Consider the following 27,517-nt stretch of genomic DNA (forward strand, 5'->3'; position numbering starts at 1 on the left):
CCTCAAACCAGAGCTTGGAAGCAATATCAAGTGGGGGAAGGGGATTTTAGCTGTACCCAACTGTAGGTGCTCCAGGCTATTAAATAAGAACACTTTATTCCACATGTTCTAAATATAAATATTTATATAAATATAAATATAAACCTGTTTTGTCAGGTTTAGCCCGGAGCTAACTTTGCTGACCTAACTGCACAGCATTAAAAACTTTTCTATGTGTAGGGTTCAACCAGGGAGGAGGCAGAGACGAAGCCACCCCCACCCCTCCTCTTCCCTTCGCACCGCCCCTTGGAGGGAGCTTTTTCCCGAGGGAGCGCAGCGCGGCCGCCCCGCAGAAGAGCTCCGGCTGGTGCGGCCGAAGAAGGGTCCTGAGCTCTCCCCCCTTCCGTGCCATGGCCTGGCCGCTGCTCCTCTTCGCGGCCCTGGCGCTGCCGCCCTCCGCCGCCGCTCGGCCCTCCGCCCCGGCCACCAACAGCAGCAGCCGCCCCTTGACGAACGTCACCCTGGGGGTGGGGGTGCCCGAGCGCGACGTGCGCTCCCTCTTGGGCCCGGCCCTGGAGCTGGCCCTGGAGGCGCTGGAGCCCCAGCTGAGCCGCGCCGCCCTCTGCGTCCGCCCCGTCTACGCCTCTTACCGGGACTGTTCAGTCGCAGATGAGAAGAGCGAGACGCTGAAGGCCGCCCACAGCCCCGACGTGCTGCTCGGGCTCGGCTGTGACTCCGAGGACGACGATGTTGGGCGCCGGGCCTCGGACTGGGGCCTGCCGCTCGTCACAGCCGGCCACTACTACCGGGACCCGGAGTTCAAGACGATGGTGTACGCCGGCCCGGCAGGGTCGACCCTCGCCGTCTTCCTGACCCTGCTGCACCGCCGCTTCCACTGGACTTCCCGCGCCGCCTTTGCCCTGAGCCGCGCCGCCGACAATTCCCACCCCGACCACTCGCTGTTGCGCATTAGAAAGCGGCTGCTCGACGCCCCCAAGTTCATCGGGGCCAGAAAAAAGTACCGCCGCCCAGACGACGCCGTCCGCTTCATCCGAGCCCACGGGCGAGGTGAGTCCGGCCAGGTGGCAGCCTCTGGCCCTGCGTCCCCCTGGGCCAGCCCGCCGGAAGCCCTTTGGGAGAGACAGGGTCCCCCACGCCGGCAGCAGTGGCAACCCGTCCCGTCCGCCTGGGGCATCGCATTTGCTCCTCCGTCCCTCCCTCCCGGAATGCGAAGGGGCGCATGGGAGAGGGGGAGGCGAGAAGGCAGCATCCCCGGGTGCACGTTGAATGGGGGTCGGGGGAGGCAGAAGAGAATGGCTCTCCCATTCTGCCTTGGGGAGGGCGGGTTGTAGCCTCCAGGCAGAAGCCCCCTCTTGCCCCCCCTCCCGTCAGCTTGTGGGGTTCCTCCTACAGGCAGAGGTTGTAAGGGACTGGATCTACCTGATCCAGGGGAGGAAGAGGGGCAGGCAGATGCTCCAGAGCCCCCCATCCACAGGAAAGGGGTGGAAGGAAGCAGAGTGTGGGCGGGTGTGATGGATATGATTATTCATTTGTGGTAAAACAATCAGGAGGATCTGCAGCTCTAATCCATTCTTTAAAGCCAAGGGAGCAACATGGAGTGGGGATCTGGGATGGAATCTGGGGACATGGATGCTCCTTAGATTCTGCAGTTGTGTTTGCTGGACGTCCCACAAGTTCAGCAAAGAGCCTCTTGTGGTGCAGGGTGGTAAAGTAGCCAACATGCTGTCTGAAGCTCTGACCATAAGGCTGGGAGTTCGATCCCAGCAGCCAGCTCAAGGTTGACTCAGCCTTCCATCTTTCCGAGGTCGGTAAAATGAGTACCCGGCTTGCTGGGCGGTGAACAGTCATGACTGGGGAAGGCACTGGCAAACCACTCCGTATTGAGTCTGCCATGAAAACGCTAGAGGGCATCACCCCAAGGTGTGCTTGCACAGGGGATACCTTTACCTTTACTTTTTGCTGGAGTCCATGTAAAGCTCATGAAGACCCATGAGGAGCTGTGTGTCTCCTGTAAAAAAATTATATCAACTTTTTCATTATAGAGTTTGTGGGGAAAAAAACTTGGTTGTTTACAAGGTTCATTCAGTCTCCCTGCATCACCTTGGATAGTGTGCCTTTAGTTGTTCGAACCATGCATTTGGCCTGCCTGTTAGTTGAAGGGTGGAATGGAGCAGAGGTGATCTGGCATATCAGGTGCTGGAAATAACCCAATGGAATAGCCTCTTCTGAGGGGAACCCCTTTTCCTTCTACCTGGTTCTTGGCCTGGTTTTACATCTGCCAGGATCCTGCCTTGGACCTCTTGCTTGGCCCTCTGTAGTTCCACATACACAACACTTAGATCAGCCTTTCTCAACTTTTTTTTTTACACATTTTTATTTTTATTTTAGAGCCTCTTGTGGTGCAGAGTGGTATGGCAGCAGACATGCAGTCTGTCCATGAGGCTAGGAGTTCAATCCCAGCAGCCGGCTCAAGGTTCTCAGCCTTCCATCCTTCCGAGGTCGGTAAAATGAGTACCCAGCTTGCTGCTGGGGGGTAAATGGTAATGATTGAGGAAGGCACTGGCAAACCAGCCCGTATTGGGTCTGCCATGAAAACGCTAGAGGGTGTCCAGGACCCCTCCTCTTCTCACCCTTTGCAGGCCCATCATTGGCCATTTTGAGATGGGGGCAAATTGACCATATATGGTCACATCACGTGATAAATTTTAAAAAGACATTAATATTAATTAACTCGCACTCATTCAAGAAACCCTTCCAGGACCATCAAGAAACCCTGGTTGAGAAAACCTGGGCTGGATAGTGGGCTTAGGTGGAATCATATAAAAATCTTAAGGACATGCATATTTTTGTTTTGCAGTGGTGCCATCAAGTGAATTGATCCATGAATTCTATGGTTATGTTTATGGACAAGGATGTGAGCCATAGTAGTGATTGTCTTTTGTTGCAGTGTAAAAACAGCATGAATTCATGTTTCTTTACCAGGGCATTGGCCAAAGAATTGGATCCATGTTTCAATTGTGTGATTTGTGGACATTAGTGTAATCTATAATCTTGCTATGTATGTACAAATCTTGATTTGTCATTAAGATTTCTGCCTTTGATCCATGTCTTTGGCAACACGGTGGTGCCTTGAAGCACTGAATCCTTGTTTTCTCTGTGTACGTTCAGATCTGTAAGTGAATTTCACTGAGGTTCACAAGGAACCATATTTTGGCAACGTCAATTGCTAAATTCTCAGTTTGAGTATGTGGGTTTGTTCTTTAATTTGTGTGTGTATGTAGAGGGTGGGTGGACAGATTGATAGATACAAGAACAATTAATTCTATGATTAATGACAAGGGGGGACTGCTCTGAAAGACCAAAAGAGCCAAAGAAAGGATAGCTTTGCAGCCATATACTTAGACAGCATCTCAAGTAAAGCATAGTGCTTTAAACAGCCTCTGGCCGGTGTGGTTTCTCTTTAGTGGTCTACATTGTTGGGTCAGTGGAGATGGTGAGGAGGATCATTCACCTGGCACAGGTTCAGAACATGACCAATGGAGACTACGTCTTTTTCTACCTGGACCTCTTTGGGGAGAGCCTGCGAGCTGAGGGACACCGTGAGGCAGCCAAGCCCTGGCAGAGCATGGAGAGCCAGGAGGTGGGAGGACTTCGGGAGGCCTTCCAGGTAAGTCCAGGACCCGGAGGGACGGAGGGAAGGAGGGAGGGAAAATGGAGAGTAGAAGTTAGGTGCTGGAATCTCCCCAAAGGTGAGCTGAGAAAGCAAATAAACACAATTCAGAATCAAAAGGTTACATAAGATAAGGATACTAGCACATTTTAAAAGTTAACTAGTATGTCAGTATCAGGATTAGGTCAGGTCTCTGCCTCCTTCTGTGGGCTTGCTTGAGGCACAGTCAGATATAATAGAAACAGCCCCTTGGAAGAGGGAGGCAGTGTAGGGAATTCCCCCCCCCCCCGCTCCGGTGACCACAGGGCAGAAGAGTTGGAGAAGGTGCAGAAAGGGCCAGCCACAAGGATGAAAGAGTTGGAGCATCTAAAGTATCTCTCGGACTTTTCAGTTTAAGAAAAAAAGATCACTCCGGGGGACATAGGAATTTATGAAAAAATATATGGTAGATAATAAATCAAATGTATGACTAAATGGGGTCAACATTTTGGAGAGAAAATAAGCATGGATTAATGGGAGGCTTTGTGGGTTAATGAATCAAAGTTCATTCAATATCAGAGGTTAAAAGAAAATGGGTATAAAATGTTTTATAGGTGGTACACTGTCCCCAAAGTTAAAGTTCAGCAAGAGAGAGAATGGGAAATGTAATGAAAGAAATTCATCATTTTATTATACATTGTGGGCTTGTCAGAAGCAAGGAAATATGATTCATGATGAAATACAACAAATATTGAAGTTTTGATTTGCTATGGATCCTAAATGTATGTTATCTTAAAACCTCCCACTAGCGCCTGCTGTATTGCAGCTACAGCGGGCTTAATTACTAGTTAAATATAAGACCAAATAGAATAGCCTCTTCTGAGGGGAACACCTTTCCCTTCTACCTGGTTCTTGGCTTCAGTTGCCCCCTTGACCTTTTCCTCTAATTGCAGACTGTGCTGGTGATCACTTACCATGAGCCCCAAACCACTGAATACCGACAATTCCAGAGCCAGCGGAACCTGCATGCTTCCTTGTGCTTTGGTGGTCTGTTGACCCACTGTCTCAGGGACAACAAAACCCCAAATGCCTTTTCTGGAAGGGCTCTGGGGAGAACTATTCACAAGGGCCAGGAGGTGGAAATAGTGGAGTGAGGGGCTATGACTAACACAGTGTATAATAAGAACATGACATCCCATGGAAGTTTGGATAGGAATGGACCTGAGATGCAACTATGTCAGATGCCTCTGTTACCCAAAAGGTAGCCCATAATGGAAGGGTGCCTCACACAGAGACACCTTCATGCACAGAAGCCCATGACTGGTACACGCAGGTTGGTATATGCAGAAACCAGCCTGGCAGAGACTGACTATGGAGTCAGCAGGGCCCCTTAACAAACCTAGGAAGCCAAGCCAGGTCTCCATCTTGTTTGGGCTTCACTAGATTTCTTCCCTTGCCTAGAAAAGCCAGGCCAGATTTCCATCTGGTTTGAGCTGGACTAGACCCTTATCTTACATTTCCTCCTTGCCCAACTGACTAAGCTAAATGTGCATATTATCTAAATCACCCCCCCCCCAGCGAGAGACCATTAGACTATCTACAGGAAAGGAATATTCCTTCCAGGTATTAACTGCAACTTCTTTTGTCTCTCTTGCCTAGCAGCATATCTTATCCCCAAATGTCTTCCCCCAGTCCTTCCTGATAAAACAGGACAGGGCCATCACACCTAGGGGCTTTCCGCACTCCTTCAAAATTGCACAATGGTTACTAATTGAAAATGCTACAGTTTTGCCGTTATGCACAACGTCGTTGACAATCTGCAACACTCCTGAAACCGATCTGCAAAAAGCGCTTCGTTGTAGCGCTTTCAGGGAAATCCCAAAAAGTGGATTCACCCTCCGTAAAGCACTACACCCCTGCAACCAATCTGCAACACTAGCGGGAAAGTTCTGTGCATTACCATTGTTGTGGTTTCTACAAAGTCCCTCCCCCTGGCTCTCTCCTCTGATCTTCCGACAAAGCGATCGCCATTTTTTTTTCTCCGAGCAAGCAGAGATCAACGCACCGGCGAGCCTCCGTTTAGCCAGTGAGGCTTCCCCGTCTGCAGTCCCTCTGTTTACAGTCACTAAGCACAAACAACACAGAAGCCCGTTTGCTGATTTATTTTCCCTTTATTTTTCACACTGTTTTCGGCCGAAAATCGCACCCGTGGGGGGGGGATATTTTTTTTTCACTCGGGGGGAGCGTGGCAACGATGAAACGGCAGCTCAAACACACCTGCTAGCTGGATGGGTCTCTCCGTTGCAACGAATCAACGCAGATTCGTTGCAACGGGTCTGTTTAAAAAAAAAAACCTGGGGCTGGCCCGGGAATTTCAAACATTATATCAAGCCTTGCGCACACCCTGTGTGTGTGTGTGTGTGTGTGTGTGTGTGTGTGTGTGCGCGCGCGCGTGCTTCTGTTCCCTCCATACCTGGCATCCTGTCCACCCCTGATGTTGTCAACCCTGTGTCTTGACTACTTGGATCCAAGAAAGGTGCAGTAGAACTGAGTGTATGTATGTTTTTGCTTCTGTGGCTGTTTTGAGTGTATCCCAATATTTTCCCCAACTAAATCCCCTGAGTGTAAGCTTAATTGTCTTCTTCATTTAAGAAAGGTTTCTTCCAGGGAAAGGACCCCGTAAAAATTGGTAGTAAAGATCCTGCGTTACCCAGCCTCTAGCTATATTCATGATTCCCCAGCAATTTGGGTAACACCTCTAACAGATGTTAGTTAAGATAGGAGTGTGTAAATTTGTTTTTTTTTTAGATTAAAAGTCCTAATAAACGTTCCTGTTTTCCTGAGGCACAGACAATTTGGAGGATGGAAGTCCTGCCTTATCGTTCAGATTCACCTCAGACCCCTCTGCATGTGTGCCTAAATGTGTGCTTGCTCTCCCTTATGCCTGCCTGCACCTCTGACCTCCCAGTTTTCTTCCACTGCAGGGTAGGGTTATATTCAGTCAGAGCTACTATCCCTTGAAACTCATTCATTCATTCATTCATTCATTCATTCATTCATTCATTCATTCATTCATTCGCCACTCTTCCCCAAAGGCTCAGGGTGGTTTACATCAAACAGGAACAATACAAATAATCCAGTTTATAATCTTTAACCGCTCCTGCGGTTAAATAAAATCCTAAGGGCTATTAGGGAGGAGTTAGGGCGGGCTCTGTCCATGATAAAAACTCGGAGGGGCAAATCAGGAGCCGCAAAGCGGCTCCTGATTCGCCCCTCCGAGTGCCACTCAAGGGCCAAGAGGCCAATGAGGAGGCGTGCGAAGTGCCTTCCTATTGGCCCCTCACCAGGACAGACCAAAATTCCATTCACCCAGCCCAGTCTGGCTGCCAGTCTGCTCCTGACCACCGCAGGGAGAGGAGGTCAGCAGGGCTGCCAAGGGGCATGAGAACAGAGGCTGAGCCAGCCCTTTTTGCCCCAAGGCTGTCCTAACTGTCAAGTCCAACTGTAACTTTGCCTCAGAACCCTGACAGAGCTGGCAGGAGGCTGCTGTTCCCCCTCCCCCCCCTTCAGGCCTGCTGTGAAGGAGCCTCTGACAGGCCCTGACTGAGGGGAGGGAGGCATTTTCCTTCCAAGAGCACTGCAGGGGAGCCTGAGGGCCTTCCTTTTGAGGGGGGGGGACTTTCCCCTTCTGCCAAACAGTTGACTGACAGGGAGGCCACAGAAAAGCCCCTTCTCACTTAAAATACTGCTCTGGCCAGGGGTTAGATTTTTGCCTGCAGTTGATAGGGAGTGGTTCAGGGGTGTCCCTCCTGGCCTATGGATTATGGCCAGCCCTTACCAGCAACTGTTTGTATTCTGGGGCGCAGACAGGCAGACCAGCATCAGTCCTGTGAGTCTGGAAAGTGCAGGAATATCTAAATAAATATTTACAGCCTGAAACTGTAAATAGAGAACAAGTAAATGTCTGGAGACACATGGTAACTGAATGACTTATTGGCCTGGCAAATAACCTTGGCCTGGCAAATAAAAAAACAGTATAAAAAACCTTACTAAGGTCAAGACTGCTGTGTACAGAGAGTCTTCCTCTTAGGGTTGCGAGCTTCCCTGTGAGGCTCGCTACCCCACCTCCCTCATGGGGAGTCTGCTATGAAGAGTGAAAGGGAAGACGATTGGAAAATGCTTTGAGACACCTGAGGCCTGCTGGGTCACTGCGGCCCATTCCTAGTTCTCTCAGATCTCTCACAACCCCACATACCTCACAGGTTGACTATTGTGGAGAGACGAATGGAAAAGGTGTTTGTAAACCACTTTGAGACTCCTTTGGGTAGTAAGCAATAGGGTACAAAAATCCGTTCTTCTAAGGATCAACCATGAAAGAAGCATGTGGGCACATAACATTTTATCAACAGTGAAAACATGGGAGACAGAAGGAACAGGGTGGACACCTGTGTACTGTAACTAGGTAAAGGTAAAGGTATCCCCTGTGCAAGCACCGAGTCATGTCTGACCCTTGGGGTGACGCCCTCCAGCGTTTTCATGGCAGACTCAATATGGGGTGGTTTGCCAGTGCCTTCCCCAGTCATTACCGTTTACCCCCCAGCAAGCTGGGTACTCATTTTACCGACCTCGGAAGGATGGAAGGCTGAGTCAACCTTGAGCCGGCTGCTGGGATTGAACTCCCAGCCTCATGGGCAAAGCTTTCAGGTGGCTGCCTTACCACTCTGCGCCACAAGAGGCTGTGACTACCCTTTGTGTATTAGGGCAGGGGAGATTTCAGTGTCTGTGGCCTAATTCACACAAGAAGGGAAATGACGCAGAACTGGGAGGAATTGGTTGCCATGTAATCTTCCCCTAAGAAGAGTCTCCAGTCTGATTTTCCCTTCACATATCTGAGGACATGGCTCTGGAAAGCTCATCTGTAACCACTATGCCAAAATTCCCAAAGGTCAGTCCTCTCCCACACTCAACGAACTTTCCACACCACAGGTTCTTGACACCCATATCTCCATACCCATACCCTCATTTGCCACCATGCCACCACAACCTCCCACACAACACACACATTCAATCCCATGCCCTTACAGACTGGACAACTCCACCCCTTCCTCTTCCCACTGTCAAGCTCTAGCGCCCATTGTATTCTTGGAGACAACGGGCTTTGCCCCTAGTAGTACAATAATAACAATAGCAACTTTATGGGACAATAGAATACTGGGGAGAACAATAGGTCATTGCATACTGATCACCCAATGGGAGGGCGAGTCTGTAGTGGTGGTTGAGGAGGGAGGCGGGATGGGAAGTGGTGGTTCGTGTTGACCTCAACCAAATGCCTGGTGGAGGAGCTCCCTTTTGCAGTCCCTGCCAAACTGTCCAAGTTCCATCAGGGCCCTGATCTCCTCCGGGAGCTCGTTCCACCAGGTGGGGGCGAGGATGGAGAAAGCTCTGGCCCAGGTTGAGGTCAAGTGTGCTTCCTTAGGGCCAGGGATCAGCCAGATGTTGGAGGTGGTCAAGCGTAAGGCTCTTTGAGGTGACCATCACATGGAAAACTGTGGCTAAATGTTCTGGGGCCAAGGAGAGCACTAGTAGTTTGGCTTGGTGAAGGTGGTAAAATATCAGCCGTGCTACGATCATTATCTGAGCTTCCATTGAGAGGGAGGCATCAAGAATCACGCCCAGGCTCCTGGAGGAGTGGGCCACTGATAGCCGTACTCCATCCAGGGTGGGCAGGCGGCTTCCTCGCTTGGGCCTTTCCTGCCCAGCCACAGGACCTCCGCCTTCGAAGGGTCGAGCTTCAGACGACTCTGTTTGAGCCACCTCCTCACTCTTCCAGGCAGCCGGCTAATGCTTCGGGGGGAGAGTCAGGCATCCATCAACCAGGAGGAAGAGCTGGGAGTCATCGCCAGATTGGGGGGCAACCCAGCCCAAACCTCCGCACCAGTTGAGCAAGAGGGGGCATCAAAATACTGAATAAGATGGGAGAGTTTGGCAGGGAACCATCTTGGGCCCTGGAGTCCCTCAGAGGAGCCTGTTTCCTTGTGATCTGCTCTGCAAATGCAGCTGCAAGAGGGAGAGGAGGGAGATCTGAGGATGAACTGGGGAGGGGGGGGGGATGCCCTAAAGGGGCATTAGAAACTTCTACAGTTTTAAACAGTCGTTTTGGCTTGTCCTTATATGAGAATGCAGGGGACTTGGGCGGTTTCCCTGCAATCCTTCTGCCACTGGTCCTCTCCCCTACCCCCCTCCCGTCTGCCCCAGCGTCCGGAGGGAGGAGCCAGAGGGCCTTTTCCCCTCCGAGGGGGCGCGGCGAGCGCCCAGAGAGGCTTCGGCTTCGCGGGTGAAGGAGGTTGGCGCCCAGAGCCCCCATGGCCTCCCCACCGCCGCCGCTGCTCCTCCTCCTGCAGGCGCTCGCCCTGCTGCCCTCCGCCGCCCCGGCCGCCCCGTCGGAGGTGACCGTGGGGGTGGTCGTGCCCGAGCGCGACCTGAGCTCCTTGTGGGCCTGGCCGCTGGTGGCGCCCGCCCTGGAGCTGGCCCTGGAGGCGCTGCAGCCCCAGCTGAGCCGCGCCGGCCTCGACGTCACCATCGCCTTCGCCCCGGCGGACGAGGACGGCGACTGCTCGGAGGAATCGGTGCTGGAGAGCACCTTGAAGCTGAAGGACTCCCGGGACCCCGACGTGCTGCTCGGCCTCGGCTGCGACTACGCTGGAGACACAGTGAGGGGCTGGGCCCGGTGCTGGGGGCTGCCCCTCCTCTCGGCCGGCGAGAACTACGGGCCTTTGGAGTTCGCGACCACCGTGTACGCCGGCCCGGGCGGGAGAGACCTCGAGTCCTTTCTGGGGCACCTAAACGGGCGCTTCAACTGGACCTCCCCCTTCGTTTTGGCCTTCAGTCGCCAGGCTCCGGACTTCCCGCCCTATCTCCGAGGGTTGCGCGACCCTTTCCATTGGTCATGGGGCAGCGACGACTTAATCGATCTCGACGACGGGCTGGACGAGGCTCTCCGCTCCATCCGAGCCAAGGGACGAGGTGAGTCCGCCAGACCGGGGCCTCTACCCGCCCAACCTGGGAGGTCGGCTGGGAGTCCGGGGCGGCGGCAGCAGCGGCCCTCAGGAGGGACTGCCGAGGCGGGCGCTTTTCTTGGGGTCCTTCAGCGAGGGGGAGCAGGGCAGAAGAAAGCGGGGCTGGGGGGGGGTCCCGAACCAACAGGAGGGGGAGGGTCTCCTCATCCTGACCAAGGCCTCAAGGGACTAAGGCACAATCGGATCCAGCAGACCTGAAATGGATCCGGGTGAAGGATCCGGCTTACTGCAGAGAAAGTCTGAACACAGGAAGGGGTTCCTCTTCTTTCTTAACACCTGAATCTGCAGTGGTGAAAGTGGTGAGCAGCGCAGCCAGGCCAGGAGAAGCTCTGCCCATCACACGGCTGAGTGTCCATCCCTGGTCCGGAGTTCCCTGCCAGCCCATCACATCCCAGCATTGTCTGTATTGTACCCCCTTCTTTCCCAGACCGGCTGTGGGCACATTCCGGGGCGTAAACTGCACAGTGTTTAATTGCACGGTTGTACACAGCCTCCAGAGCCATTGTCCCTACTGATTTTTCCTTGCTCGTGGTGAAGTCACAGATGTGGTCCTTAATTCCCCAGGCCCAGGTCTCTCTGCTAGTGCAATTAGTGACTGTAGCTTCAAAGAGCAATTAAAGTCCCTTCCTTTTGAGGGAACCAAGAGCCCAAGGAAGGGCCTCCCTGCCATGACCTTGCAGAGCTTCTTGGGCAGCCTCTTGAGTCCAACCTTGGGCTGCAGCCCGGCTGATTAATGCTCCTCGCTTGCATCTGACACATGCTCCTGTGGCGGGTGTGGTTTCTCCTCAGTGGTCTACATCTATGGCCCCCTTGAGTTGTTCCAGCAGATGATGCGCCTGGCACAAACTCAGAATATGACCAACGGTGATTACGTCTTCCTCTACCTGGACTTTTTGGGGGGAAGCCTGGAAGCTGTGGGGCACCGTGAGACAGCAAAGCCCTGGCAAAGCAAGGAGGGCCGAGATTTGGGAGGCCTCCAAGAGGCCTTCCAGGTAAGTTCAGAAGTCTGTGGGGGTGGGAAGGGGTGGGAATCCCTGGAATGCCCCTAATCCCTTGGGTGTGTTCTCATGTATTCTGTTGTTGGATCTGGGGAGGCTCTTGATTTCATGTATGGAGCCAGGGCTTTGAGAAGACCTGAAGCCAGAATGAAGCCAGCAGTGCTTCTGTGCATGGGCAGAGATCTTTCCCCTTATGAATGAACCATCACAGCCAGCCTTTGGGCCTCTACGCGTGGCCAAGTTTGCCTTTGGGTTCCTCCAGGCTGAACCTTCAACAAGGAGGAGGATCTGCAGACCTGACCTCTCTGGAATTTGCCTTGGCTGGGTGCTTGGCAGGAGTTGTGTGTGTGTGTGGGGTGGGGGACTTTTTCCTGCCATAGGGGAAACCATGGGAGGGGGGTGGGAATGTGTGGGGCTGGCCTTCACAGGTCGAAATTCTTTCCCTGTCCTGCTTCGTGTCCTGTACAGGAGCAAAGTCAGACACCCTCCATTTCTGCATGAAACAAGAGCCTAAAACTCACTTGCACTTATGACCTCCCATTCGGAAGATGGAAAGAAGACCAATGGTGTGGGAGGGAGGGCAGGGAGGCTGTGATGGTGAAGGCTGGGTTGAAAATACTGCTTTGATTCCTCCCCACATGACATTGACACTTGTTGGGATAACAGCATCAGCCAGCTGAGACCATTGAGACAATCTGCGTGTTTTGAACATAAGGTTTGCAATACATCCTCCACCATCTTGTCAGCAAACTCACATGAGTCCAGCTGCTGATATAACTGCTCAGAACCTTCTGGGCTTGAGATCCAGTAGAAACTCCATCTTGGGATGGGATGCTGGTCTTCCTCCATGTCAGGCACAGCCCTAGCTAGCCCCACACCTCCACTGGGCCATGGGGCAGGGCTGAGGAGGTAGGCTGTGGGTGGGAGTTTGTGTGAGACAGATTTGCAGGAGATCAAGGAAGGAATGAACATTGATGGATTGTGAGAAGAGGTTTGAAGGTCATTCTGAGGGCAGAGAGCAAGCAGCCTGGCCATAGCTGGTGTGGGGCAGGAGGAGAGGGCAGCAGTGGGGAAATGGAGGCAAAGCCATGCAGGTGGTCAAGGGCAGGGCTCAGGAGGGCTGGGCAACGGCAGAAGGGAGCCATGAGAGGGGACTGAGGAAGACACACAGTTAGAAAATATATTCAAGCAGCCTCAGCTTCTGCTCCTCATCAGGCCAGGCTTTTGGCCTGTTTGATCCTCTGAGGCCTCCAGAGCTGGCCAGAGGGGGCAGGGGCCCCAGGAGACCAGCAGGGCTGATGGGGTGGCCAGGGGCTGTTGGAGCTGTAGTTGGAAAGCAGCAACTGGGAAGGGGAAGCAGCTCAGAACTTCTGCTCATCTCTGGGGACCAGACCACAGAACAGCCGAGGAAGATGCTCTCAAGAAGCCCACGGCAAAAACGGAGAAGCTGAAGCACTTTCCTCTGAGTCCAGGAGTTTCCAGTTTAGGAGAGGGGGAGATGACTGGGGAGGAGTGAATGGAAGTTTATATAAGGAGGCAGTGAGCTCCCCTTCACTAGTTGCTTTAGGCTGATCCTTCACTGAGGAGGACATTAGACTAGATCAGTGGTCCCCAACCTTTTTATCACCTTGGACCGGTCAATGGTTGACAATTTTACTGAGGCCCGGGGGGTAGTCTTTTGCCGAGCGATGCTTCCACCTGAGCCCCTGTTCCACTTGCTATCTGCCAACGCCATTTACTTCCTGCCGCCTGCTGGGGGCCCCTGCCAGCAGCAGCTGCACAGTGCCATTCCAAGGGGGAGCCCCAGTCATAGCAGCCTCTTGAGAGCACCAAAGGTGAGCCGTTGGCAGGATGGCAGGGCAGCCCCCGAGGCAGGAGCTGGGGAGGAGGACGAGGAGGAGCCGTGGCCCGGTACTGACTGATCCACGGACCGATCCCGGTCCCTGGACCGGGGGTTGGGGACCACGGGACTAGATGGCCTGGATGCCCCCTTCCAGCTCTACAATTCTATGAGTCTATGGACATCCTCTGTTGCTCCTTCCCACCTGGTTCTCTTGGTGACTTTCCTGAAAGTGTGTTCTTTTCTGTGCATTCTGGGATGCTGTGTGTTTCTAATGACTCCAAAAGAAGAAGAGCTGAGTCCCCCCACCCCATCGCCCCCACCCCATGGTGAAAAGACAGGGATTCTTCTGCTCCCTGCAGGGTCTTCCATTTGTCCTGGGGGCAGAGCTTTGGAGATTGGGTGCTTGGTGCTGAGTCTCTGGAGCTCAGGGCTGGCTGGGCCAATTGGGGGTGGCTCTGTGTGACCCTCTTCCTGGGGGTCCTTTCTCAGTGGAGGTGCCTGGATGGAGCTGGGAGTCTTCTAGGGGCCAGGGATTGGCCTTGGGCCTGAGTTTTGCCCCCTCTTTCCATTCCATCCCGTTCCTTTGCCCTTCTGACCATACACAGCCCTGACTTCATGATATGCTGCAGAGTTGCCTTGGGTCACCCGATTCTGGATGGACCTTTTTTTCCTTCATCCATTATTGTCATTGATCCTACCTCCCTATAGAAGCGTAGACTTTCTCTGCCTGGGTTTTATGACCCCAGAAGGGCTTCCTCAATGGGTGCTAATCAATTTTCAATATATTTAATTTAAATTTGTTAAACATGTATTGGGTGATATGACCATATGACCATGCTAAGTCGCCCTCCCAAAATGGCCTATGATGGGCGATGCTTCCCAATCATATTCTGCACAATCATGCAATCCCAAGAGATCCTGGGATCTCTCAGAGCCTGAGGGATGGTTCAGGGGTTTCTCAATGGTAAAACAGGTGAGGATTGGTGTAATACAGCCTGAAAGAGAGAGGTTGGCTGCAAAGTATCTTTTGTGTTTTCCAATACACAAGTGGAAGTAGGGCAAGCTCCCTCTCGGGATCCATCCCTCATTAAATCCCAAGCCCCTTGTCTTTGGTGGGCTGCTACAGCTGAGCTTGCCTGAGGGTGGGTGGGGCCCCTGAGAGAGAAGCTCCTGATCTGGACCCATTCAGGATCCAGGCTGCCAGGTGGTGGAGACACAGCTCCATTTGTGTCTTCTTATGGATCCACCACCAGAGCTGTTTCTAGAAGGTCCTCTGATGGTGATCTCTGCCTGGTCTCAGGGAATGGCTGCCTACAGGACATGGGAGTTGGGTGAGGGGGATGGGAAAACCTCTCAATCTCTCTCTCTCTCTCTCTCTCTCTCTCTCTCTCTCTCTCTCTCTCTCTCTCTCTCTCTCTCTGGTTCTCTCTAGCACAAGAACCTCATGGCCGGCTACTTCCATGATGGGCTGCTGTTATACTTCAGGGCACTGATTGAGACTCTGCATGAAGGTGGATCCAAGCAGAATACCAGCCTCATCCTGGAGAAGATGAGGAGCCTGGAAATCCAAGGTATGAAGAAGAAGAAGAAGAAGAGCTGGTTCTTATATGCCGCTTTTCTCTCCCGAAGGAGGCTCAAAGCGCCTTACAGTCGCCTTCCCTTTCCTCTCCCCACAACAGACATCCTGTGGGGTGGGTGAGGCTGAGAGAGCCCTGATATCACTGCTCGGTCAGAACAGCTTTATCAGTGCCGTGGCAAGCCCAAGGTCACCCAGCTGGCTGCATGTGGGGGAGTGCAGAATCAAACCCAGCATGCCAGATTAGAAGTCCGCACTCCTAACCACTACACCAAACTGAGATGATGGTGGGAGTGGGAAAGGACAGGGAGGTTGTTTTGACTGCTGCAGAGAAATGGGTGTCAAAGGGGGAAGGTACAAAACTAGCTTGAGACTGAGACGAGGCAGAGGGAACAGGCCCGGGGGGACAGGTGGGAGGGGGAGGGGGGAAGGGGTGTGTGGCTGTAGACAGGAGCCTTTCCCCCCCTCAGAGCCTGTTAGCAGGGAATCTCAACCGTGATTCCTGAGGGGCAGCTGGTGCCAGAGGCCAAGTGGAAATGACTGAGTCTCCCTCCCTTCTGTCCCCCATCCAGGTGTCACTGGGACGGTGAGCATCAATGAGCACAATAAGAGAGAAGCAGATTTCTACCTGTGGAGCATGGCAGACTTGCAGAGTGGACAGTACCAGGTGTGTGTTTGTGGGGTGGGGAGTGCTGTTCATGGTAGGCAAGGGAGAGCCCCACACAGCCTCACTGGGTCTCAGCATTGGTTTGCATGTGCCAAAAACCCTGGGTGGGATTGGGAGTCTTATGGGTGGTGGGAGGTGAAACATCTGGGCCTCCAAGTCTTTGTATCTGGTTGGGATTCTGAGAAGGTGCAACAGATGTGGAGGAAGGTGCAGTCTCGATTAGTGGTCAGGATCTGGCCTCTCCTTCCCTCAGGTGGTGGCTGATTACAATGGATCCATGGGGCAAATAGATTGGTATGGGCCCATCCATTGGAAGAAAGGGGTCCCTCTTTCCAACCCACCCTGTGTCTTCAGCAGGAATGACCCTTCCTGTGACAAAGGTGATAAAGGTGAGTGTACTGAGGGACCTGCTGGGCCAAGCTGGCCATTCCTCCTCCCTTTCAGCCTCACAGTGCTGCCTCCGGTGGTGGCTGCCGTCTGCCAGGTGGGTAAGCCCTAAGTTGGGATGCTCTGACACCTGCCAGGTGGCCTCCTGTTCTGCTCCCTGGTTGTGGCCACAGAGCTGAGCCTTCATTGGGGCTGTTCATGAGCCACTGACCCCTTCCCTTTGGGTAAGTCTCTGCACAGACAGTGTGGTCAGTCTTCTTCTCACACACCCAGTGGGGAGTCTGGGTTTCCCTTCCCACACAGTCCTGCCATTTCTGCTCACCAAGAAACAGCTGATCCTAAAAATATGCAAAAAAACGCTGATTGTTCACACAGTGATTATAAATACTGTACTGTTTGTTGTTCAGCTTCTTTTGTGGCATCATTGAGGTTTTTCAAGCGTACACGTTTCTCTCAGCCTCATGGGAATTGTAGTATTCCCTCCATGTCATTTAGTCATCTGGTGGAATATCAGTTTCCCCTTCTGCTAAGGTGCAAAACTGCCTTGAGAGGGGAAGGAAGTGAGCCTGGAACTCTCTGAGCTTGCCTGCCAGCCTCCCACCCCTGTGCTGCTTTCTGGGGGGTTCTGAATCAGCCCTTCGGTCAACTTTGTGCCAGTCTGACATGTTTGTCTGCAAGATGGGGCATTTCTGCCCACTCAACTCCTGGTTGTCATGGCAGCCAATTCATAGGCCTTGAAATCAGTTTGGGCCTGGTTCTTCTGCACATCTCTCCTCCTCTTGTGTTTTCACAGCAGTGGGACCAGTTCATTGTCTTCCCCACAGACCTCATATGCTTGCAGAGTGGACAGTTGTCAATGGTGGTGGCATTTTTTTAAAGGCCCTAAAGTATTGATATAATATAATGACTTCTGTCAACCAGGTTCTCTGAATTCTTTTGCTTTCTTCTGTTTTTAAAGTAAGCCTCTGGTTCTTTCATCCCCTAGGTCCACAAGGGCTAAAAACTTTAAAAAATGTGAGCACTGAGAAATTAGAGAACATGACTGACTGACCATTTCAAGTTGGCATAATACATTGACATTTTAGTGCCTCTAAAACACCTGAAAAGTAAAACTGCCCATCTTCTTCAGCGTGGGGGGAGAGGCAGGTGTGGTGTGACGGTGACAGCAGCCCAAACCTCAGAAGGTGGGCAGGAATGTGTAGGACAAGGAAAACTAACAGAAACAATGCACCCCAGGAAGAACGGGGTTCCAAATTGGCTTCCAGAAAATATTGGGGATAAGGTGGTCTCAAAAGAACTGCAGAGGTGATGGAAACGGGAAAGAAATGGGGGAGGGGGGGAAGGAAAATTATAGCACCCTCCAAAATGCATGTAGAGATCAAGGAATAAACTGAAGCAAGATCTGGCCAGAACCCGTGAGCAAAAAGCCATGCGAAGAAGGCCACTGTGGGGCAAATCCAGACCTGCATAAGAAACCTGGTTCCCTCGGTGCCAGGTCAGGCATCCTGCAGGCCATGTCCCCTGCTCCTCCCCAGCTGGAGGGGGGTGGTACTCTCTGCTTGGCTAAGCAGCCCTGCTTAAGTATGCTGGAAGGCTCACCGGCTCAGCTCTCCATCCATCAGCTGATGGGAGAAGGGAGGTGATCAGCTGTTGGGCAGGTCAGCCCTTCTGGAGCATCTCAAGCCTGTTGGCCAGGTAAGTTCTTGCACATTCAAGCAGCAGGGAGCAATCGGCAGCATTTCTGGGGTCCCATTGGAGGTCCTGCCTCCCCCTGTCAGATCTGTGATCTTTTCCAAGTAATGATCGATGTGGAACTTAATAAAATGCCTTTATTGTTCAGTGTCCATTTCATTCCATCTTACCGTAGGGCGTTTTTCATGCATGCGCCTTTTTGCTCAGCCTTACGGAGGTTGTCGCCCTTCCTCCATGTCAGTCACCTGGAGGATCCTCCATTTCACCTTCTGCTCAGACACAGAAGGACCTTGGAAGGGTCACGGTCCATCTGCAGATGGGAGAAGGGAGCTGAGCAGTTGCCATCACTCCAATATTGTTGTATTTAAGTTAATTGTATTTAACCTCATTTTGATGTAAATTCTTCATACAACAGAGAGCGGGTGAACAACAAATCAATTACAAAATAAATAAACCTATAGTCCATATGGTGTTTTTTATAATATCTTTAATGTTTTCAGTGTTCATTTCATTCCACGTTGCCATCGGGGGATTTTCATGCATGCACCTGTTGGCTCAGCCTCACGGGAGATTTCAGCCTCCCTCCATTGCAATCGTCCTGGGGAGCCTCAGTTTCCCTTCTGCACAGATGCCAAAGTGCCTTGAAAGGGAGAAGGAAATGAAACTGAAGCACCTCAACTAGTGCCTCTTTCTTCCAGCAGACACCTGAGCTGGGTGTTCGGGGCTTCTGAGGGAGGGATTCTGTCGACTTGGCTGGTCTGATGCATTCATCTTCAGAGCAAGGCAGTGGGCAGATCCAGACCTGTGAGTGGAGCCCGGCTGGTTCTCTCTGCTTGAGGAGAGGCTGGTCGGCCCTAAGGAGGGATGCTCAAAGGCTCTCTTTCCCCTTCCAGTCTACTTGCTGGTTGGAGCAGGGAGTCTGTTTCTTGCCAGGCTGTTCTGGTGTCAATGAGCCTCTCAAGTCTACCGGCCAGGTGAGTTTTCACACATTCCGACAGCATCATGTGCTTAGCAACGTTTTACACGGCCTGATGGGAGTCCTGCCTCCTCCAGGAAGATCTGGTATCTCTGCTCACTACTCAGCAGCTGGCCATCAAAATGAACAGAGAGGAAACAGAGAGGGGGCCTATAAATAAACACTTTTTTTTAAAAAAAGGGCTTACTGTTTGTGTTCATTTAAGTGTATGTTATCATGGGGATTCTTGTGCATGTAATAGTTTGCCTGTTATAATGGGAGCTGTAGACTCGTGTGCATAATATTTGTCTGGAGAAGCACCAGTTTCACCCTCTGTGCAAATGCAAAAGCAGCTTGGCTAGGAGAAGAAGATGCAGCTGAACCAACACAGGTAAGTGTGTGGCTGCAAAGCTCTTCAGTGGCTGCCCATGATGGACAGGAGAGAGGTGAACGGATCCAGGGATTGGCAGCTGCAGAACATGGTCTATTCCCCTGCTGAATCTCTTTGTACCTGACCCCAAGGAGGGAGAATTTCACCTGACTGCATCCAGGAAACCAGTTCCTAGAACTCGACAGCCTTGGTGAACCATACTTGACTTTGACAGGAGCTGGATGGGTCACTCTTTGATGTCTCCTGGCTCCACGAGGACTCAGGTCAGTGGAGGAGGTCCCTGTCCCAGAAGAGGGGGACAGAACATGATGAGCCCCTCCAGAGGGAATGTCTATGTGACTTCTGAGGGGTCTGCACTTGCATTCAAACCTCTGGGGTGCAGTGGAGAAGTTTCCCATTGGGGTGGGAATCAGAACTGTCTGACATACAATTTGGCGGTTGCATCCTGTGGGTAATTGCAAGTGAGGGAAAGCAAGACCCGTAGATGGAGTGGAGATGTTTCCATGGGGTGGGTGGAGAAGATCAGGAGTCACTGTTTAATTTTTATCCTGCTTTCCCCTCTCTCCAGTACCCTCACTGTGCACCTCCATTGCATCCAGATGAGATCATCCAACTGCCTGGAGGACAGCACAGCCTCTCTGTGTGGAAAACCAGGGACTGAGGCCTGGACAGCTTCTGGATGGGAATGAAAAGCAAGGGAAGTCCTGCTCTTTATGCCACCAAGTCTCCTGCCCACAATGGGCAGGGAGGGTCACCGTGGGCACCCTGAGCCCTGCTCTTCTGAATTCAGCACTCTCATTCAGTGTCCTGGATGCTGTGGCATAGAGACCTACCCCCCCCCCCAGGATCTCCTCACTCTTTTTTTCTTCTCTTCCTCTGTTCCCAGACCTGCTAACCCACCGGGACCAGGAACTGCAGCTGACCTACAATATGAGTGTCTGTGTCCGTCCGTCCCCCATGCGGAGAAGAGGCATCTACTGTTTGGGGAATCTTTCTATGGGGGATTGTGCTGTGGAGTCTTGTATGCTGAGGACATGGACTTCAGCTCAACGGGTAAGAAGGGGGAAGTGAAAGCAGCCCAAGACTTTCTCTGCCTCCTTGCCTCAGCCTTGTTTCTGGGGCCCCTTTGCTTCTTTTCCTCCCTGCCAGTCCCTTCATGGTCAGCAGTGGTAGATGTTGACCTTGATTCTCAGGGGAAGGAGTCTCAGGCTTTGCAGCTGTTGAGCCATCTGTGAACAAGGGACACCCCCTCCCCCATCACTTGGGTGTTGGCTACTTTAGGGGGGGGGGCTCTGTTGCCACATGGCAAGTGAAGGGGGTCCTCAAGAGTTAGCACCCTGTATCCTCAAGATGGAGTTGCCCTTGTGAAGTGCAGCTTTGCTGTTCAGCCAGAGAGAGGCACTTCCTGGGATCCAGAGGAAATGGAAGAGGAACTGGTCATCCTGGGGATGCTGTCTCCAGAGCCGCCCACTTCTCCTGAGAAGGGAGCAGAGTCCTCCTGAGCCAGATGTGCATTTCCAGAGAGTGCTTGAGGAATATGAGCTTTCTCTCCTCCCCATCAGAACTGAAAAAGGGCAGAGACCACAGGTTGTATAAACAGTTTGCAGAAGTGCTAAGAATAAAACTCTACAGAAGCAGGTGAAATTAATGCTGGATAAACATTAACACTGTGGTACATTTTATCAGTTTCATCATTTTGTTTTTTTAAATCATTTTTATTTTTCATGAAAGAGTATATAGACAGAAAATCTATATATACTATATAGTAAATAGACTCTGGGCCTTCCTGACAGCCGTCCTTATCTCCTGTGGTGATCCAGATGCCAGATTAACAGAGAGCTCTTAAATGTCCTTTTCTTGCTGCCCAGAGGCAAGAAACCCTCCCTCCCACTGCCCAGGTGCCCATCTTGTTTCCCCAGCCTCTTCCTCAGAGTGGAGACAGGCCAAGGGCCCAGAGGAGGATGGGAAATGGTGGCTGTACCTGCCTGGCTCTGGGTCTGTGGCCCTTAATGCAGCAGAAGAAGTCCCCTGAGGCTGACTGTGCAGGGACTGTGCCCATTCTGCCCCCCACCAGCCCTGGTTGCCAGGATGGTCAGGCCCTCCAACTGTGGATCTGTGGGGCAGGCATCCTTCTCCTTCCATCACTGAGTTTTATCAGAACTGGGAGTCTTCCGCTTCTTGTTTTTTTAGAGGGAAATTGGAGTTGAGGAAGGCACGTGGCTTTGGGGTTCCATGTCAGCTTATTGCCTGTTGCTGTTGTGTGTCTCTCTTCCGCAGTCTGAAGATTCAGGCCCCCTGAGAAGCACTTGGAAGAGCTGCAGAAGGATGAATGGCTGCCGGTCATAGGCCCTGATCCCTACACCGTCTGGCTACAACACAAATTCCCTCCTGTTAGATGCTTAATTGTTAAGATTGAGTTTTTCTCAATTTATTGTTTTTGTCCTTCTTCTATATGTTTTGGGTTGGCATGCCTTCCCTCTGCTAGGAAATCCCTTGTTGTTTGTACTTTTATTATAAAGGCTCAATTTTTTCTTTCTTCCATTTCTATATCCTCTCTGTATGATTTTTTCCATACTGATTTATATTATTTACTAGGTTGAAAGTCCATTTATTTATTTATTTATTTATTTATTTATTTATTTATTTATTTATTTATTTATTTATTTATTTATTTATTTATTTATTTATTTATTTATTTATTTATATACCGCCCTCCCCGGGGGCTCAGGGCAGTTTACATAATAACACAAGAACAATACATGGAACAGTCTTATAAAACATTTGGGTAACGGTGCAATAATAACATAATTGTAAACATATAACATTATAATTGTGTAACCAATAAACAATGCAACGTTGCAACATACAAACAGGTCCAGAGTGTATAGGTGGCGTTCTGAGGGGGGGCGGGGGGGAGCAGGGGCCCTTTGGTCGCTGTTGGTTATATATATCTGGTCTCAACCGAATGCCTGGCGGAAGAGCTCCTCCTTGCAGGCCCTGCGGAACTGTTTAAGCTCCGTCAGGGCCCTGATCTTCTCCAGGAGCTCGTTCCACCAGGTGGGGGCCAGAACAGAGAATGCTCTGGCCCTGGTTGAGACCAGGCGGACTTCTTTAGGGCCAGGGACCTTTAGCTGGTTGGTAGCAGTGGAGCGCAGGGCTTTTTGGGGGGCGTAGGCAGGGAGGTGGTCCCTCAGGTACACTGGGCCCTGACCGCATATGGCATTGAAGGTAATTACCAGAACCTTTAGTCTGATCCGGAATTCAACTGGCAACCACTGCAGTTGATGGAGAATGGGCCGGATGTGGGATCTCCACGGTGTTGCAGTGAGGGTCCTGCCCACTGCATTTTGAACCAGCTGTAGCTTCCGGGTCAAGACTAAGGGCAGGCCTGCGTAGAGCGAGTTACAAAAGTCCAGTCTAGAGGTGACCGTCGCATGGATCACTGTAGCTAGGTGTTCCGGGGCCAGGTAGGGCGCTAGTAGCTTGGCTTGGCAGAGGTGGTAGAATGCCAGCCACACTACTTTTGTGATCTGGGCTTCCATTGTGAGGGAAGTGTCCAGAATCACGCCTAGGTTCCTGGCGGAGTGAGCCATAGAGAGCTGCACACCATCCAGGGTAGGCAGGCGTGCTTCCTCACATGGGCCCTTCCTACCCAGCCACAGGACCTCCGTCTTTGAAGGATTGAGCTTCAGACGACTCTGCTTGAGCCATCTCGTCACTGCTTCTAGGCAGCTGGCTAATGCTTCTGGGGGAGAGTCAGGGCGGCCATCCATCAGGAGGAGGAGCTGGGTGTCATCTGTATATTGATGGCAACCCAGTCTAAACTTCCGTACCAGTTGTGCAAGAGGGCGCATAAAGATGTTGAATAGGATAGGAGAGAGGACCGCTCCCTGTGGGACTCCACAAGTAAGTTGTCGGCGGTCTGATGTTCTTTCTCCTATTGCTACCCTCTGTCCACGATTCCAGAGGAAGGAGATCAGCCATTGAAGGGCTGTCCCTCGTATTCCGGCATCGATGAGGCGGCGAGCTAGTAGCTCATGATTGACTGTGTTGAACGCTGCTGAGAGGTCTAGTAATATCAGCAGTGCTGACCCGCCTCGGTCCAACTGGCGACAGAGGTCGTCCATCAGGGCAACTAGCACTGTCTCTACCCCATGGCCAGGTCGGAAACCTGACTGGGATGGGTCTAGGACCGAAGCTTCTTCCAGGTATTCCGTCAGTTGCCCTTTCAATCATCTTCCCCAGAAACACTAAATGTGAGACGGGTCTGTAATTGTTAGGCTCTTGCGGATCTAGAGATGTTTTTTTCAGCAGTGGGCATACTACAGCCTCTTTCAATCCCTCCGGGAATTCTCCCGTTGTGAGAGATAGGTTGATTATCTCCCGGAGGGGGCCCTTTATCCTTATGCTAGCTGTTTTTAAGAGCCAGGATGGGCAAGGGTCTAGTGGGCATGTGGTTGGCCTTGTTGTTGCTAATATCCTGTCCACTTCGGTCAGTGTGAGTCATCTGAAGTTACTCATAGTTTTCTCCAAAGACGGCCAAGGGGCCTCTAGTTCACTTTTTGTATCTAAGGCTGGTGGGAGGTCGTGGCGGGGTGTCGAGATTTTATCTGCAAAATGACTCGCAAATGCCTCACAGCTGATGTCCAATTGGCTACTGTTTTGTTGCCCTTCAGCCAGGGCAGTGAGGGATCGAACTACCTTAAACAATTGAGCCAGGCGTGAGTCTGCAGATGCGATGGTAGCCGAGTAAAAATTGCGTTTTACTGACTTCACCGCCATCTCATAGGCCTTCATCTGCATTCTATAAGATGTTCTCGAGGCTTCATCATGAGTCTTCCTCCAAACTCGCTCTAGCCGTCTCAGTTCCCGTTTCTTGTTGCGAAGCTCCTCGGTGTACCAGGGGGCCCGCTTGAGACGGGGCCGGAGAGGGCGTCGGGGAGCTATCTCATCAATGGAAGTCAGCAGTCTGTCATGCCAGTCGTTGACCAGGCCATTGAGAGAAATGCCGGGAGGCATTGGTTCCCGCAGAGCGTTCAAGAATCCAATTGGATCCATAAGTCTCCGCGGGTGAGCTAAAATTTGCTCGGCGCCCAACTGAGGAGGGGGTGGTAGCCTTAGCCGAGCCTTCAGGGCATAGTGGTCTGACCATGGCACGGCTATTGCCGTGACCAGATCCACATTCAGACCTACGCCAAAAATAAGATCCAGGGTGTGGCCTGCCTGATGGGTGGGGCCAACAACAAATTGCGAGAGCCCTAGTGTTGCCATGGTTGACACCAGATCCTGCCCAATTCTAGAGGACGGTAGCTCAGCATGGACGTTAAAGGCCCCTAGAATTAATAGGCTGGAGAACTGTAGCGTCCAGGCTGCCACCGCCTCTAGCAGGGGAGGAAGAGAATCTGGCGGTTCATTGGGCGCGCGGTACACTAGCCAGATGGCCTCACTCTTGATTGATCCCCATCTGAGGCCAACACATTCAATGCCTGGTATTGATGGCGCAGGAAGGGCCCTGAAGGAGAAAGCCTCTCGGGTCAGGATTGCCACCCCTCCTCCCCGCCCCGCTGTCTGAGACTGGTGGAGGACAGAGAACCCGGCAGAGGCTAGATCTTTGAGGGCAACTGTTTCACCCTCCCTGGTCCAGGTTTCTGTCATGCACGCCAGGTCCGCTCTTTGCTCTGCAAAGTAGTTTTGCAGGGTAGAGGTTTTGTTGTTTTGTTGTATGCGCATTCAGCATAAACCAAGGTGAAAAAATACCTGGAAAATACCTTATTGGTTTTTTTCAGGTATTAAGCTAGTTAAACATCAGACAATCTGATTAGCTACCAGGCTGCAAGAAAGGCCAGTCCACTATTGGCAGGATGGAGATCATTTCCACATAGAGGGGTAAAATGTGAGTGACTTCCTGCTTGTAAATGCAGGATGGTAAATCTCACACTTGTAGCCCTCCTCATGGGGAGACACCTCCCAGTTTTCCCTCTGCCCTGTCATGGCTTTTTGCCTCTTGAGCAGACTGTAAGAAAAAGCAAAATGAACTTCACTGCAGGCACTTCCACTTTGCTATGTGATAATGCCACAACACAGATGTATTTTTAATTAAAAAACAAAACACTGCTGCATAGTTATGGAGAAACACCAGAACAATACAGCATCCCACCCCTCGCCCCCTTTGCACTTTATTTCTATCTAGGTCAATTTCTGAGATGGTGATCATGGTCCCTGAAGTCCAAAAAGACATTTTGTGTTAATGGTTGGCTTAAAAACAAAGTGCTCAGACCCCTGTATGATCAGGAAAAGGCTGCCCAATCACCCATCCACTGCCTTTCCCAGCTTGTTTCCCACCTCCAGAAAACAGAAAAGGGGCTGTTTTTGCCTGCCTGAGTTGTGAGAAGGCTGGACATGGTCCCTAGATCCTAAAAACACATTTTGTGTTAATGGTTGGCTTTAAAACATAGTGGTTAGACTCCTGCGTGATTGGGAGAAGTCTGCCCAACCACCACCACCACCACCACCCCGGTTCTGTGCTCATTTCCCACCTCCAGAAAACAAAAACAGGGCTGTGTTATGCCTGCCTGATCCCAAGAAGACACTTTAAAGAAGATTGTATATAACCTTTGCAAATGTAGGTTTGTGGATGTGCTGCAATACAGACTGTGTCATTTCTTTAATTTTTGTTTACTCAGAGCAGGAAATGGAGTGGGGAGGCCACGTGTGAAGGCAGGACAAGGCTGCAGAGAATATCACAGCTTTCCCCATTCCGTACGGGCCTGCTCCTGGTTGCTCAATTGTTGCTCACTGATGGTACACGCGATTTAGGGTTGTAAATCCAGTTTTGTCGATTCCCCTAATAGCAATTTTAAAATGGCCAAAACACAACCCAGCTACTGGACAGCCTCGGGATGCAGGCAACATCATGTGAAGGGGGCTCTAAAAGCTGCCAACATCTGAAGGCTGTCCAGGCGCAGATTTGTCAGGATTTTTCAACTCAGGTCTAAATAAATCAGGTACCAGGATCTGGGATTTTTTTCAAGACCAATAGAGGCAAACTGGAAAATACTTCTTCTTCTTTCTCTCCCCCCCCCCCCCACTCTACTCTCTATATTGTTAATAGTTGCATAACAGGTAGTGGTACAACATTTATCTCCAGCAATCAAATCTACTTCTGGGGCATCTGCATCACTGGGAAGCTGCTGATAAGTTTGTGAATATGAGCAGCATTATAATCAAATCTGCTAGCATTTCCTTTGTGAGGACACCAAATCTCTCAAAGTTATCTGTCAAAGTTTCCATCCTCCTTTTGCAGAATCTCACTTCCTCTACGGTATTTTTGCAAAATCTCATCCTGCACAATCCACCTAAAAACACCTCCTGCATCTTCTTTGCAACTTCAGACTGTCATGCAGAACAACTTGCATCAACATATGCAGTAGGGAATGTACAGTTGTGAGACTTGTTGCGGTTTGGCCAGTCAGGTGAGCCCCTCTCCACTTCCCAATCTTTGGCAGAGGTTGGGAAATTCCTGGATATTGTGTGGGTGCAGTCTGGAAGTGGGGCATGGAAAGTAAAACCTGCATGAGGGGCAACATCATACCGTCCACCCTCCAAAGCAGCCATTTCCACCCGGGGAACTGATCTCTCGCATCTGGATATAGTGGTACTTCTCAAAGTTCTCCTGGCCCTTCCTGGAGGCTGACAACGGTGGGCATTCAGACCCATTCCCAGTCCTCAGCAAAAGACACAGCCAATAGGAATGAACCTGGGTCTGGACGGTCGGGCTTGCCAAAGCATTTCAGCCAGAAGGTCCAATAATTCGTGCCTTTCAGCTACCACCATTCTTCCACTGGCTTTTACCCCCTTATCACTGTGTCCATGAAAACAGTGTCCTGTCTCTTTAATAGGGACTTGTTGTATAGGAAGAGGAGTTAATTAGTCTAGAATGCAAAATAAATTTTATAAACTCTAAATCCCCCAATAAAAGATTCAGCTGATATTATTATTAAAGGGGACACCTCTAAAACTTGCACGCAAAACATCACACTTTGAATAAAACTATGTTGGTCTTCAATGTGCCACTGGACTCAAACTTTCTTTTGGCAGGCCAGAGTCCTCCAAACCCCCACAGGCTGTCCCTGCAGGAGCTGCTTGGTTGGCCTCCCCAGAGAACCAGCTGGAGGTGGCAGTTGGAATTGGCAGTTGGAAGATTCCAGCTTCCAAGGGGTTGATCCGGTTGCCATGGCTCCCTGCCCTGGGCTCTGAGACCCCCAGAGGGCATCAGGGGCTCAA

General features: G+C 51.4%; 2 protein-coding genes across 2 annotated transcripts in view; both read left to right on the plus strand.

Moving 5' to 3' along the window:
• The first annotated feature begins 343 nt into the window (after positions 1-343).
• Positions 344-4,810, plus strand: LOC143841506 (atrial natriuretic peptide receptor 2-like). The gene is made up of 3 exons (XM_077345885.1): positions 344-1,047; positions 3,465-3,667; positions 4,603-4,810. The coding sequence occupies exons 1-3, from the start codon at positions 390-392 to the stop codon at positions 4,801-4,803; spliced, it is 1,062 nt and encodes a 353-aa protein (XP_077202000.1). The 5' UTR covers positions 344-389; the 3' UTR covers positions 4,804-4,810.
• Positions 4,811-9,986: 5,176 nt separating this feature from the next.
• The window catches only part of LOC143841501 (atrial natriuretic peptide receptor 2-like), a 43,257-nt gene continuing 25,726 nt past the window's right edge, over positions 9,987-27,517 (plus strand). The window contains exons 1-5 of the mRNA XM_077345878.1: positions 9,987-10,672; positions 11,515-11,717; positions 14,999-15,137; positions 15,715-15,809; positions 16,063-16,198. Coding sequence (XP_077201993.1) covers positions 10,012-10,672; positions 11,515-11,717; positions 14,999-15,137; positions 15,715-15,809; positions 16,063-16,198 — 1,234 coding nt within the window. The 5' untranslated portion in view covers positions 9,987-10,011. The remainder of the gene's footprint in view (positions 10,673-11,514; positions 11,718-14,998; positions 15,138-15,714; positions 15,810-16,062; positions 16,199-27,517) is intronic.

Source organism: Paroedura picta, chromosome 7 (assembly GCF_049243985.1).
Source record: "Paroedura picta isolate Pp20150507F chromosome 7, Ppicta_v3.0, whole genome shotgun sequence".
Lineage (NCBI taxonomy): Eukaryota > Metazoa > Chordata > Lepidosauria > Squamata > Gekkonidae > Paroedura > Paroedura picta.

Excerpts from the sequence above, each read along its gene's own strand:
- LOC143841506 (XM_077345885.1), top strand. The coding sequence starts at position 390 with ATGGCCTGGCCGCTGCTCCTCTTCGCGGCCCTGGCGCTGCCGCCCTCC. Across the intron at positions 1,048-3,464 it reads CATCCGAGCCCACGGGCGAG|TGGTCTACATTGTTGGGTCA; the intron begins GTGAGTCCGGCC and ends GTTTCTCTTTAG. Across the intron at positions 3,668-4,602 it reads GACTTCGGGAGGCCTTCCAG|ACTGTGCTGGTGATCACTTA; the intron begins GTAAGTCCAGGA and ends CTCTAATTGCAG.